Below are 15792 nucleotides of genomic sequence, written 5' to 3' on the forward strand. Positions count from 1 at the left end.
CTGGAGCCTGCTTCCGATTTGGTGTCTCCCTTTCTCTCTTCCTATCCCCCTCTTGCACTCTCTCTCTCTCAAAAATAAATATTTTTTAAAAAGTTCTATAAAGATTTGGAAAAGACAAATGAATTAACATTTGCTTTATACTAGTGTATAATTGTGCACTTATTTAATCCACAGCCATCAATCCAAGCCATCTTATCCCCTAAGGAAATGTTTTATGTATACATATATCAACACACATGAGAAAACAATTTTAGTTTAAAATAAAATATACATCATTTGTGAAAACTGATACATAGTCAAATAGTGAGGGGCAAAAATAGTGGAAAAACAAGGACATTAAAAGCATATTTTCCCAGAGGAAATTAAAACAAGATGAATGCTCAAAGTAAGAGTAGAGGTACAGAGACATGAAAAGAAAGATCATTACAGTTACATTTCCAGGCCAACATAGTTAAAAACTAAATTATATTTAATACTCATTTCTATTTATCCCTATGAAATTGATTGGTTCCTGTACCAGTAGCCGAAGAACCAGGAATAGGAGTTGGCATGCTCACCATAGAGTCTTCTACTACTGTGGACAGACATGAGTGAAGAAACAAATCATCTGGAAAAAGAAGTGTACGCCCACACCCGTCAGAATACAGATGGATGAAAAGTCGGAGAACTTGCCTCTTTCTCAGTGTCTCTAGAGATACATGTCCACTGGTTCTCCTTCACGCTGTACGCCCAGAAGTCAGCAAGATCTTGCGTTCCATCCCAGCCACCAAACAAATACACGGTCTCTATGAAAGTTAGAAAATTATGCACAAAAAACTTAATGATAAAATTTAAGTCAAGGCACCCAGACCTAGTCATTGTTTCTAAGATCACTGAAGGCATTTCTAAAGAAACTTAAAAATGAAATTTGTAAACGGATGACATTCCAAAATATATACTTGTCTGGTATCTCCTAAACATGGATATATGGAAAGGCTGCTGTAGGATCACCTTTTTGAGAGATTTATAAAAGTACAAATAACTAAGAGACATTCCTCAAGATTATGATTTCATTGGTCTTCAGTGGGTAAGAAGAGTCTGCATTTTTGGAAGCTTCCTGGAGAATCTGATGTGTAGCCGGTTTAGGAGTCTCTGTGTTAGGCTGCAGAAAGTTTACATTTAGCAGTTTCTTTAAAAAACATTTTTTCTTAATGTTTTTATTTATTTTTGAGAGAGAGAGAGGGAGAGAGACAGACAGACAGCGTGAGCAGGGGAGGGTCAAAGAGAGAGGGAGACACAGAATCTGAAGATAGGTTCCATGCTCTGAGCTAGCTGTCAGCACAGAGCCTGACGTGGGGCTTAAACCCACAAACCGTGAGATCATGACCTGAGCCAAAGTCAGACACTTAACCAACTGAGCCACTCAGGCTCCCCATTTAGCAGTTTCTTAGCAGTGCAGTTTCAGAACGTAAAAAAAAAAAACCAACAAAACAGAAATCCCAAAGGAAAAGATGGTCTAAAATATAACATAAAGACATCTAGGGATTTCTGGGGGGAAAATACCTTCACACTAAAACTGTTTCTCTCTATTACAATATCAAAAACAATGGTTAAAACTAGCTGTGAGTTATAGTCAGACACCTCAAGAATAAGGTGATACACAGCCTTGGCATTCCCATGGAAACTGGGGAAATCTCTTTCAAATATATAATGGTAGGTTTAACTCCTCAGAAATCAACCTTGAAGTCATTCTGGGTATCTTGAGAATTTGGTCTCTTTTAACTCTGCAATGCCTACCATACCCATGGACTGGTGGACTGCAACAAAACTGGTTTCTTGCCCAGTGGATAGTGAAAATCTTTACACATAACACTATATCCCATCCACATCCTTCTTTATAATAATGCCTTTTTTTTTTTCCTTCAAATACAACCCCCCTAAAAAAGGTCTTATGTCTGGGGCGCCTGGGTGGCTCAGTTGGTTAAGCTTCCGACTTTGGCTCAGGTCAGATCTCACATTCGTGGGTTGGAGCCCTGCGTTGGGCTTTGGGCTGACAGCTAGCTCAGAGCCTGGAGCCTGCTTCAGATTCTGTGTCTCCTTCTCTCTCTGCCCCTTCCCCTCTCATGCTCTGTCTCTCTCTGTATCAAAAATAAATAAAACATTAAAAAAAATTAAAAAATAATAAAGGTCTTATGTCTACTGGTTACACAAGTCCCACCAATTTTTTTTTTAAGTTATGGTATTTCTTTTCTTTTTTTTAAAAGTAAACTCTACGCCAACATGGGGGCTCAAAATCACCACCAAAAGATCAAGAGTCACATGCTCTATCGACTGAGCCAGCCAGGTTCCCACACGTTTAAAAAAGTTAAATAGGACATACAGGAACACTGTAAAACCACCTACTCACCAACTGACATGCTCTGGTAGGACCTACATATGTGGAGGATGGCATCTAAGTTATGTCCCACCATGAAGGGTTACAATTCAAAGTGCAGTCAGAAATACTGTAATACCATCAAGAAAATTCTTGCCACTCATAGAGCTGAGCTGTCTTCTAAGAGATTTTTGTCATATTTTCATATAATTTCAAACTCTAAGTGAATTTTCTAAGTGAAATGCCCCCATTCTATGCTCCAAGAAGCTAGGGAAATCAAAACAATGCTTCTGGGTAGGAACATACCATTGGGACAGGACTGAGTTCTAATGCTAACTGGATAATCAAATCAAGTACAGGCCACATAATCTGCCTGGGTCTTCAGTTTTTTCACTTACAAAACTCTCAGTGTTGTGGTACAGTTCTTTAGATATAAGTTACACAAAAACATTCTGAAGGCTATCAAGCAAGAACAGCATTTCTACCTTTAAAACATGCACAAAAATAAAAAAATACTGTGTGGTTACTAAGTGCCACCGATGGAATAAAAACAGCATTATTGTATCTGATCTCATGTTTAACTCAATACCTAGAACATTTCTGTCTCTGTACAAATGTGACATAATAGCAATTAATTATTTTAAACTTAAAAAATGATCACATCTCAGAAATATAAAACAATCCATTATCATTAGTTAAATAACATTCTGTTTCCCAAATGACATGTTGTGATGCCCAGATACTTCAAGTTTTACAGGAATAAAAAAAATTCAAGAATTTTCATCTGGCTTCAAAATTGTTTGCCAAGGCCTCACTGTAAATGCAATTAACCCTGTTAAATTCTGAGGCCAGGAGAGGGAGGGGATATATAACTAAAATAGCAATAGCAATTGACCTTTTGTTTTACAGTGTTTCTGGGTACCCTCTGGATAAGGTTACCCTGGTTCATTAACTTTAATAACCCTTCGTCTTAGGCTCTGAGTTCTCAATGTTCTTTCTGAAAAGCAGGTCTCTTTGTACGCATAAATTCTCACAGCAAAGAAAACCCACATTTCCACAACAGCCTCATTGATAGCTGAGCAAAATAAAATCTGGCAGAGAGCAAGCATCCCAATGGAATTAATCCAAGATGTCATTCTTGTCTGTGAATGCTTTGTAGTCCCAGCTGAAGTCTAATAGTGACACTGAACGAATGGGATGGAAACAGGACCTTTTGACATACCTGAATGAAATGCATGACAGGTTTTTAATTAAATCATCTAATCATTTAAGTTAAATCATTCAGAGATGAACTATTATCTAGACATAAACACGAGCAAAAGTATTATTTAATGCGTAAAGGGTATCAAAAACTTTTAAAGATTATAGAAATCACTGGAGAAGGAAACAGAAAAAAGAAAACATTATTTGCAACAGGGTCCATTCCCAGGCTTACAGGTTATGTAACAATTCACGTACATCCCTGGGCAGTACACTCCTCCTCAAGCAGCAGCCCTTTCTCTATATTTTTTTCTTAAAGGAGCACAGCCTCTTGTGGCTATCCATTTCACCCAGCACGCAGAGTTCAGTCCATGTTCTCCCAGGGCTACCCTGAACTGGCAAGGTATTTTAAAGAACACAAAGAAAGAAGACAATCCCTATCCTCAAGGAACTTACAATCTAGTCAAGAATATAAAACAAGTGGGGTGCCTGAGTGGCTCAGTCAGTTGGGCACCCAACTCTTGATTTCAGCTCAGGTCATGATCTCACGTTCCTGGGATCAAGTTTGGGGTTCTGTCTCCCTCTCTCTCTGCCCCTCCCCTGCTCACACTCGTATGCTCACTCTCTCTTTCTAACATAAAAAAAAAAAAAAAGAATATAAAACAAGTACATAAATCAACATAACACAGGGCAGCCTAAGTGCCTCAAGAAAGGTAAAAAGCACCACGGGGAGTTCAAAGAGGGAGGAGAGTATACCTGGCTGAAGGGACTCAGGAAAGATTTCAGATGGCAGTGGCATGTGACCTATCCATCAGAAGGTGGCTTTGTTGGCAGCATGGGAGACAGAGAGGAGGACTTTTAAAGCAGAGTAAAAAGGATAACAAAGGTACAGAGATAGAAAAACACAAGAGAAGCATTTTAAAGACATGGACTCTAAAGTCAGGTAGATCTCAGAGAGAATGAGAGCTCTACCACCACTGGGTTCCTTGACCACCGGTTTCCTCACATCTAAAACAGCACACAGCATCTAGTTTATAAAGCTACTGTGAGAATTAAATTAAATAATGCATCCAAAGTAGTTAAAACTGTGTGATGACTGTACTGTTGGATTTAAGAGAACACAAAAGATTAAAAGACAGGTAGAAGCCAGATCGTGGAAGGGATTAAATGACAATATAAAGGCTTTGAACTCAACTCCACAGACCATACAGTAACTTCGGAAGATCCTAAGCAGACATGTGACCAGGCCAGTTCTGAACGTGAAGCATGACAGGACTTCTCAAGAAGGAGAAGCTGGCAAAAGAGAGGGACTGGAAGTAAAGTGACCAATAATGGCTTATGTTCAAAATGGCAAACCAATTTCGTTTTAAAAGACTAACCAAATCAATCATCAATCATTACGGAGTCATTTCGGAGGCCACAAAAACTAAAATTCAACCACATTTTTAAGCACAAGTTTTTTTGGCACCAGTACTAAATAAACCCTATAGCTACTCACTACTAGCAATACTAATATACACATCTTATTTGTACTAAAAATAAGGTAGAAATGTTAACATATCAGTGTCTTAACACCACTCTGCACAAAGAAGCGAGCTAAAAAGCCCAACTTATGAGCCCAGCTGCAGTATCTATCCTCCTACTAATTCTTCTGGGTAAATCTGACTTTGCTGACTGAACAATCCTCCACAAGAGGGCGCACTATTTTCACAATTACATCCATGTTTGCACTTTGAAACTGTATGGAACGCGCACACACACTCACAGAGCATGGGCCCAACCTTAAATAAAATTTATGTGTCAGAAAGAAGAGGGAGGAGAAGAGTTAACAAGATAGTACAGGAAGATACTTTAATTCTTAGTTTATTATAGATAATGAGAGAAAAACAAATGAAATGAAAAAACATTTTAAGAAACCCAAATTTATAGTCAAGCTAAAAATGAAGCCCTGTCAGGGCATGTAATACAAGAGTTTAATGCTTCTGAAAATACCGTTAATAAGACCTTAAATTAACTTAAAATTTTTGAAGAGAGGAATACATGAGAAGGGGATGGCTATTTTACATGCTCTTCAACCTTGCCCTCTTTAGCCACTCACTCGAACTCTCATGACCCAACAAATTACCAACTGGATTTATCTGCCTTCTCTTTTAAATAGAACCATATTCTTACATAAAGCTGTAATTACAAAACTATCTAGAGACTGATCCTTTGGTTAAATTCAACATATACTTTCCCTGCTAAAAGCCTGTATTTTCTGTATATGTATTTGAATATACTTTGTATTCCTAATAAAGGCTGGCTTTCCAGGGGAGCCTGGGTGGCTCAGTCAGTTGAGCGTCCGACTTCAGCTCAGGTCATGATCTGGCGGTCCAGTCTATGGGTTTGAGTGGCATGTCAAGCTCTATGCTGACAGCTTGGAGCCTGGAGCCTGCTTCAGATAATGGGTGTCCCTCTCTCTCTCTCTCTGCTCATCCCCTGCTCAAGCTCTGTCTCTCTCTCAAAAATACATTAAAAAAAATTTTTTTTAAAGGCTGGATATCCAGAGTTCTTTTCTGATAACTGTATAAAAGAAAAAACTCATGCCATAGGTAGCTAAAGAAATATAGCCAAACGAATATATTTGTAATTAACAACTAAACCCCATATTTACCCATTTCCTTCAAGTTCTTTTTAAGGAATTTAAGGAAAATCTATATGTGGCACTGTGGAGAGAAAGAAAAGAGAAGAAAAAAAGGAAAGGAAAGGAAAGGAAAGGGGGGAGGAGGGGAGGAAAAGTGAAAGAAAAAGGGACAAGGAAGGAAAGAAAAAGAAAGTAAAGAAAGAAAACAAACTTTCATATAATTAGTACAGAATAGTCAAAGGTTCAGATTTCCACAGAGGGGCTCTCCCAAGTGACAAGCAACATCCCTTTAATTTCTTTTGTAGACACCAAACACTGGGACTTTCCCGAGTCTTCCAACCTATCCTGAGAGGAAAAAAGGCTGTACAAGTACTGTAGGTTCTCAAAATGCAGTGAGAGCAACACAACAAAGAACTGTCTGGTACTATGGATATTTAAATTTTCACCTGGACAAATTTCTACACTGAAACAGAACAGACATGTCTATTCTCTCTCTGAATTTGCCTTAGTTTACCCAGAGTTGAAATGTAATTCAGAGTTGAAGAACTGAAGTCTTAGAGAGGTACCAGATAAGGATTATAGTCAGTAAAACTGACATACACAGTGTGTCAGAAAGAAGAGGTAGGAAAAAAATACTGTATTTCTTCTCTATCACAGCAGAAATGATAGAATTCACTTAGGATGGTAGAAATCTCTGAAATTAAATAGTAAAATTTATGCCATCAGGTACTTTTTAAAATCATTACTCTATCCTTAGAGCTGTAGCAAAATGAAAAAAAAAGTACAGTGGAAAAAAAAAGAAAATTTAGGCATCATTATATTTTTAATATTTAAGAAAATAAGATACATGAAACACTCAGAAGTAATAATTGCTTTGAAATACAAGCCACTTTAAAGAAGCTGAAATGAACTTTATGAAGTTTTTACTCTAGTGAAGGTGTTCTTAACTTTTTGAGTTAAGAGTTCTTTTGATGATCTAGGGGCACCTGGGTGTTCAGTTGGTCAAGCATCTGGTTCTTGATTTTGGCTCAGGTCATGATCTCACGGTTCGTGAGACCAAGCCCCACGTTGGGCTCTACATTGACAGAGAAGAGTCTGCTTGAATTCCCTCTCCCTCCCTCTCTCTCAAAATAAATATATAAACTTAAAAAAAAAAAGGGCTTTTGATGATCTGAATTCGTGGATTCTCTCAGAAAAATGTACATACAAACAAAACTTTGTATCTTCACTAGGTAAAGAGCTCTTGTCCTGGAGATCCTTAAAATGCAAACTTAAAATACTGACTGGGTGTCTCTAAACTACATTATACTACTTTGGCATCAAGTTTTATAAATGTAAAACTTCAAGGTTCTTCAAACTCTATTTGGGGAAAGTCATTCTTTACTACTAAACCTACCTAATCCTTATTAGCAAAATTTTAAATTTTTTTCTAAACATCTTAGAAGTGAATTTATGATTTCCTGTCCTTTCTAAAACAGCCATCACGACAAGGTATATAAAAGATGAAACAAATTTTACCGAAATAACATGGGTTAGTTAGAATGTGGGATTATGGGTGAGTTAATTTTTCCTCAAGACTGACTTTCAAGTTGTTTTAAGTTATTTTTCAAAAGCTTTTAATTGTTTTAAAACATTTCCACTGTAAGAGTCAAAAACACACAAAAAAAGGTCTCTAGACTTGCATAAAATTCTCTCAGCAGAACCAGTTTATACTGTACAGTACTATACTGCACATAAAAATACATATTGTATAAATAATATATACAATACATTATTTCATTTAACTCTCCAAACAATTTATTATTCCTATTTTTATCATCATTACAACTCATTCATGATCAAACAAAAAGACAATGGTAAAGTCAGGATTCAAACCCAGGTATGTCTCACACATCCATCCCCTTCTCACAAACTCAAACCTCAACCATGATATTTTTGTTGCTGTCAGGAAGACTGGATTAAAAAAAGGTTCTTTCAAAGATTTGCAATAAATATAATCTCTTTGAGGATGATTAAAATCAATCTCATGGTAGCAGTTATAAAAGGGCTCTGGTACATATATGATGAAATAAAAAAGTATATGAAAATATCTTGGCAAATCATGCTATTAGTAGTTTTATAATAGAAATACAAAGATTTCTAAAGAACAAACCCAAAGATATCCCAGATTCTGGTTTGTATCTAAATTAAATTCAGAAAGCACCAAATGTTGCCCTACAGAATGAAAAGCTCTATATAACATTTAATTTTTCTATGCAGATCCCAAACTAATGATAACTACAGCTTTAAGGAAGCACAGTCCACACACTAGAAAAGAATAAGCAGAATCATGAGAAAATTTAAATATATTAGAATATAACAACAGTAATTCACCTCAGAAAAGTTTTGGCCTGTTATAATAAATGACATCATGACACGATCTACTCACCAAGGATTACAGCAATGCCAGAGTATAGTTTCCAAGTATATACCTTTCTTTCTACTTGAAGGAAAATGGATTTTAAAATTTTGATTCAATTCAATGAGTAGTGTAAATGTACTCCATACCAAGCTTTGTGGCCATAAAATTAACTAAGGCAAGATCCAAATTTGCCATTCTGCTCTCAGTAAGACCACTAAGATTGGAGAACAGAGATGGGGAAACTGAATTGAAAGGGATACGTCCCACCTACACAAGCAGCTCTAAAACAATATGGAAATCGTCGTAGTAAAAATGATAGTATGAAAAAGATGTTATGTAAATACAGAGAGGGAAATAATTATTCTGCCCAGACCTGTCTCTGGACCCCAAACTGCTTATTTGACAGACCTACTTGGATGTCTAATTGGTATCTCAAACTTAACCTGTCTAAACTTGAGTTGCTGAACAATCTATCATATTTGATCCTCTTGTTTTAACCATCTTAGGGAATGGCTACACTATTTTTCCCATTGCTCAAGTCAAACCTTCACTCATCCTTCACTCCCTTCTCTCACACCTCACATCCAATCCATTAGCAAATAATGTCAATGCTCTGTGACACCTTCAAATACATCCAAAATTCAACCAATTCTCAACATTACCATTACTACTCTAGCATAAGCCAATGCTATGATCACGTCTCTGGTAAGCAACTGCTTCCTAAAAGGTCTCTCTGCTTCTGCCCTTAATTCAATTTGTCTTGTTAAAATGCAGAGTCAGTTCATAACACTTGGTTTCTTTTTTAACATTTATTTTTTGTGTTTAACAGAGAAAGAGACAGAGAGAGCGAGCAAGCACGCGTGAGGGGGGGAGGGGCAGAGAAAAAGGTGGACAGAGGATCCAAAGTGGGCTCTATGCTGACAGCAGAGAGTCTGATACAGGGCTTGAACTCACATACCGTGACATTGTGACCCGAGCCAAAGTCAGACGCTCAGCCAACTGAGCCACCCAGGCGCCCCACTTCATCACACTTCTTATCGTCCAACAATGTCTTCCCATCTCACTGCAAATAATGGTGAAGTGCTAACAAGGGCCTAAAAGTCTCAACACAATCTGGCCCCTCATTACCTCTGACTTTATCACCTGCTACTCTTTTCTTCACACACCCTAGATTTAGCAACAAATAATCTGGGGAAAATACAAGGAGAGGGAAGGGATGGGCAGTGGTTTAGTTTGTAACACTATTATTTCAAATATGAATACCAATTAAGAATAAATAAGGAATTTTACTTGAAATTGTGACTACAGCAGTATTTACCATGGAATGTCAAAAATTAATATAAGTATTAACCCTTAGAAATATGGTACTGGATCTTTGCAGTAAACTCCACAAAGACAGACAGACAGACAGACAGACAAAAATACTACTAATAGTTTCACGAGTATCCTGGGCCCGCTTAAAGCCCATTCATAAAGCCTCATCTAAGAAAACATGGAAATCCCAAAAGGACAGAGAATGGTAGCAGAAAGGAATATAGACAGCAATGGTTTGTCCAAAGAAAAAGATTAGGAATGCCAAGGTGTAAAAGTTACACCAAATATGGTTTATTAAGAAATAAGCATATGTATAATTAGACTCACAGGTAGAAAAAAAGATGCCTAAGATTCCACAGCTGAGTCAAAACTTTATCCATAGGAGGGAAGAGATTTGGGGAGAGAGACTAAGAACAGGAAAGCAAATTCCTATGCCTTGAAATGAATCTTTTCCACAGAGACCCCAAAAATACTCTTAAACCAGCTCACAGGTTACTAGACAAACCTAGCAGTAAATTTCAAGAGAAATATAATTTCTCTTCTTGTTATTTACAAAACATTTGTGAAAATACATCAATACCTAGAGGATTATCACCTAGGTAATGTGATAATTTTTATTCTGAATTGTTTTATGATGTGAATCAACAAAAATGAATTATTCCTGAAGCACTATGAATCAGCATAGCACAATAACACAACTGGAAAAGTAAAAGTAGTTTATTTACTTGGATCAATACTGGCACTCCCTGAGGTAAAGTTTTCTAAAACCAAACAAAAAAGTAAAATTATACTTGGTATTATTTGCTTTTCCAGATGGTAATTTGAAACCTACTATAATTTTAGCATTAACTTTGAAATACAAGGATACCTAAGCTATCCTAGGCTGTAGAAACCTAGGGAAAATTTTCAGTAGCAAGATACAGAATAAAATCTAAAAGGCAGCAAAGAAGAATAACTGAAACAAATTATTTATAAACCTGTGAACAGTGTTAAGCAACTAGTGGGTCTACCAACACTAAAGCTACTTAATTTGGTATTCTTTCTCTCAAAAAAGATCTTAATTCTCTTTTATTGCAATAATTCCCATATTATTGCATGAAAATATAAATGTACTGAAAAGTCAGAATATTCCATAGTTTACTATGGAAACAAAAACATATGCAATCTCACACACACACACACACACACACACACACACACACACACACACACACACCTACAAAGGGCTGCACATGTCTCTTAGTTTATCTAAGTTTCTCTGTGCGGCAGCTTCCCATGCCTCATGTGTCTCTACCTTGTTTATGTTATGTTAACCTGTGGCTAATATCTATTTTCTCTGCTACTTGGTTACAACTGATAACATTTAACCCTTGCAATGAATGGGAACAAGTAAATTTGTGCCTACCTGATATTTTAAAATGCATAATTTTTCAAAGAATTTGCTTTTCATAGCAAGTATTCCTCACCTGTTTGAACATCAATAACCATCTGATGGCCCCCTCTCATTCCTGGTCGGTTATCTTCTCCATCACCTGAAGAAGAAACAATATTTTATTTTAAAGGAATAACACAGAATAACTGTAAATCTAGACTACCTTCATTTGTAAGTCTGTAAAGAGTAGTATAAATAACACACATTCATTCTTTCAATATTAAGAACAAGTAAAAAGACTCAAAAGAAAGGGTGTAACTGTGTTTATAGTAATTACCTTGCTCTTTTCCCCAATGCTTTCTTTCAGGCTATTAATGCAACAGGAAACTATTTTCAATGTATTTATGACCAGTGCCATAAATCAGCAAAACAGAGGATATTCCACAGAAGCATAAGACAAAAAACTCTAATGTACTGGAGCGACAAAGAAAAGGTGGAGAGCAGTCACAGACTGCGATCTCAGGTCTCCATGCCAGGCATCCCTACCTACTTGTATAATGAATTTCAAAGTTCATTCAGCTAGCTACTAAAAACCAAGGTGTTATCAAGCTTCATATTAATTTATACTACCAAATATTTTTGAGTACTGAGAAGTGTAAGATTTACTTCCTTTTAATTCCTAGTTCCATCACAGTTTAAAGGGCAGTTTGAAATATAATCAAGGAAACTTTGAAACTTCTGTAGAACTTTTGTTCAACTTGTATCAAATCTTACTTTATACCAAATCTTTTATTATATAACTTCATTTCAATGGTTCAGTAGGGCTGTAGGATTCTAATGTCTTATTTAATATAAACCAGAAAACCCAAAGTTTTCTTTATACTTCTAATAATTGAAATACATTACTTCGGGGGGGGGGTGGGGGGGGCACCTGGGTGGCTCAGTCAGTTGAGTGTCTGACTTCGGCTCAGGTCATAATCTTATGATTTGTAGGTTCGAGCCCCACGTCGGGCTCTGTGCTGACAGCTAGCTCAGAGCCTGGAGCCTGTCTTCAGGTTCTGTGTCTCCCTCTCTCTCTGACCCTCCCCTGCTCACGCTGTCTCTCTCTTTGTCAAAAACAAAACAAAAAACAAAAAACAAAAAAAAACACCACTGAAATACATTACTTCAGTTAATCCTTTTCCCTGTATCAGCTTTCTAATATGCAAAACAGGGGCCATCCAAGTTTTCACTGATTTCACAGGGGTACCATGAAAAAGACTGAAATGTCAGTTCTTATATGCAGAAAATAAGATGCAAAACTGAAGCACTCCATTACTACTGTATTTAAGGACCATTCATTCAGAAGTTCTCTGCAAATCTTTCTCCTTTCCAATAGTTAAGAATTGGCAGCTCATTATCATTCAAGTTTGATCTTTTTCTTCCTTTTTCCCTCCCGTCCCCTCCCCATCAGTACTGCCATGTTCAAGAATAGACTAAAGCAGTAATGTTTACATTTTATATATTTAATCCATTAATTTTCAAATACACAATTAAAATCTGCTACAACACGTGTTTCTCTGGTGAAAATTACCTCAAAAATGACTGGTAAAATAGGAGAAACAATGTCTGAATAACAAATTATAGAGGTTCATAAGTAATTTTCCCCAGTATATTAATGTTTATTTAACACCATCAGGGGAGAGCTTTCTCACAATTAAAGAGATGCATTTAGCAATTCATGAAGACTATGAAAAAGTGAAATATCCATAGAACTGCCTTCCCTTAATGCAAGTAACAGCACTAACCAATAGCTACACTTTCCACTATGTTAATCATCTGGCAAAGCAGGGAATCAAGAGCAAGAAGTGACACATACCTCCCCCTGTATGACAAAATGGATTAATGAAAAGTATGTCCTGGATCAGATTTTGATCTAGTTTTGATAAATACCCTCTAGAGTCAACAGCTCAGAGAAGGAAGCATGAGGCCAAGGATTTAAGGCTCTAAAGTCACTGTGATCCTCAATATAAATGCCTATTAAGAGTTAACTATACTAGTATTTTTTTTTATTAGGGTTACTACACTAGTTTTCATTAATATCTGCTTAAAAAGTTCCACAGATTTAGATTGGTAGGCCCCATTCCTACTTTTCTCACAAGCCCTGTTAGCTCCAGTGAGCATTTCTGCAGAACTGCAGGTTTATTGGGAACATGTCCGGCCTAACAACACATAACCCCTTAATTTTACAGAACCTCATAAAGGCAGTTGATGAGGGTATTCTGTGTGAAAACTATGCAACCTTCTGTTTTAGTGGTGAAACAAAAAGATTTAAGAGAAAAGTGTAACAAACTAGCTCTGTCATCTAGTTAAGGCGACGAGGTCTTGCTGTAAATGCTTGCTTTTCCTTAGCACAGCACTGTACAGCTTGAGCTACTGTGGGAAGAGTGAGGCTGAGACATTCCAGCAAGAGCACTCACAACCTAGAAAACAGGGCTTACCCTTCGTGCTTTTGGGAATGATTTGACTCCATCGTGGCTTATATTCCTGTTGACTGATATACTGATTGAATAAACCATCTGCAAATATCAATGAATGACAGAGAATTAGACATTAACCGCTTACACTTTTTATTATAGTGAAAAAGACCAAAAAAGCATACATTAAGGGAGATCAAAAATATGTCACCAATACACTAAGAACAGCACATTTCCATAATATGTGTCACTTCAGTTCTCACACTATCTCAAATATAAATAGCACGGTATTAGTTGCCACAACTATGCAAACAAACTGTCTTACTGGCAGTTCATACTCAATTTACTGCTTTCCCCGTTTTGGTCACTACTAATAAGAAAAGACTACAGAAGAAACTTTGTACTTCAACGACTCCGGTCCAGGTCCTTATAGCTTCAGGAAAAACAAAGCTAACTGTTTAAAGTGAAAATTCCATTTTTACATCATTTTCTTTGAATATAAAACTACAGAAATAAAAGTACCAGTAATGGTAGGGTTACATATTTATCAAATACTTATGAAATGTTAAAATTCATTATCTTATTTAAGACAGACTGAATATGATTTAATTCTAAAATCAACCTTATAGGGGCACCTGGGTGGCTCAGTTAGTTAAGCATCTTGGCTCAGGTCATGATCTCACAATTCATGGGTTCGAGCCCCACATCGGGCTCTGTGCTGACAGCTCAGAGCCTGGAGGAGCCTGCTTATGATTTTGTGTTTCCCTCTCTATTTGCCCCTCCCCCTCTCTTGCTGTCTCTCTCTCTCAAAAATAAACATTAAAAGAATAAAAAATTAAAACAACCTTATGAACTAGGTATTACCATCTCCATTTTACAGATGGGGAAATGTATGTTTACAGAAATAAAGGAACTTAACTAAAATCATGCAGCATTAAGTGATGGACAGACACTGATGTTTCACTGTTTTACTTTTGAATTTATTTCATTGATAAATTCTTAATCTACTTAAGAATACACTAGTTACCATAGTGGTTATGGAGACTGTACTACCCACTATAGATCCATTTTATCCCCCAAATTTATCAAGACCGAATCCCATGCCCTTCAACAAAGATTAGTTTAGGAATGGTGTAGAACTCAATTCTGGCTAATGTATCCAATGATCCCTTTGGTTCTAAACAGCCATTCTGAAAAGAAAAATCTACTTTTATTCCTCTGGAAATGTTCCTATCTGTATGCAATATATACATAACTGCTACAGCCAATCTGCAGAGACAGAAGAATGACGTCAATTCTATAATGAAGACAAAGTAGAGAGAGAGAAAATGAAACTGGATCACTGAATTGACTAACAATGAAATCTACCTCTGGACTTCTTGTTATGTCATATAATAACATTTTCTTACCTTTTAAAGAAATGTTTCTTTACTTTTTAGAGAGAGGGAGCGGGGAGAGAGAAAGAACACATGAGCTGGGGAGGGGCAAGGAGAGAGAGAAAAACAGAGAATCCCAAGCAGGCTCTGCACAGTCAGTCAGAGCCCAATGCGGGGCTTGAATCCACAAACCATGAGATTATGACCTGAGCTGAAATGAAATCAGACACTTAACTGACTGAGCCACCCAGGTATCCCCACATTCTCCTAAACAAGGGTTTTCTTTTACATGAATCCAAATAGATTATAATTTATAAAGGAAACTTTATTATAAATTCTAACATTTGACTCTGATTTCAATCTGAAAAAAAGTTTTTCCTTTTGCTTCATTGAGTCCCTGAACGTAAATACTTTTCCAAAAAATTTTTAAGTAAAACTGTCTGTTCTCACCACAGACTGTGTAATACACAGAAATATCCCTGATTTCTTTCTTTTCTGGGTAATTATGAAGACCAATTATAACCATAACCATTAGATTTCCAGTCTTTTCAGATGACTTTATCAGAAAGCTTCCATCCGGGATGTACACTTCTCTAGTTCTTTTTCTTTGCCTTTAGGACTTCAAAATTCTTGCAAAAACTAAGTTCAAATATTCACCTCTCCTTTTTAAATTAACACGTACACATTAGCATATACA

General features: G+C 36.7%; 1 protein-coding gene across 2 annotated transcripts in view; it reads right to left on the bottom strand.

Moving 5' to 3' along the window:
• MKLN1 (muskelin 1) overlaps nt 1-15792 on the bottom strand; it is a 182728-nt gene that overhangs the window by 78046 nt on the left and 88890 nt on the right. For both annotated transcript variants that reach the window (XM_029923291.1, XM_029923293.1), the window contains exons 7-9: nt 13744-13821; nt 11358-11423; nt 673-785 (exon numbers count right to left, since the gene is read on the bottom strand). In XM_029923291.1, the coding sequence (XP_029779151.1) occupies nt 673-785; nt 11358-11423; nt 13744-13821 (257 nt within the window). The remainder of the gene's footprint in view (nt 1-672; nt 786-11357; nt 11424-13743; nt 13822-15792) is intronic.

This window comes from Suricata suricatta, chromosome 2 (assembly GCF_006229205.1).
Source record: "Suricata suricatta isolate VVHF042 chromosome 2, meerkat_22Aug2017_6uvM2_HiC, whole genome shotgun sequence".
Lineage (NCBI taxonomy): Eukaryota > Metazoa > Chordata > Mammalia > Carnivora > Herpestidae > Suricata > Suricata suricatta.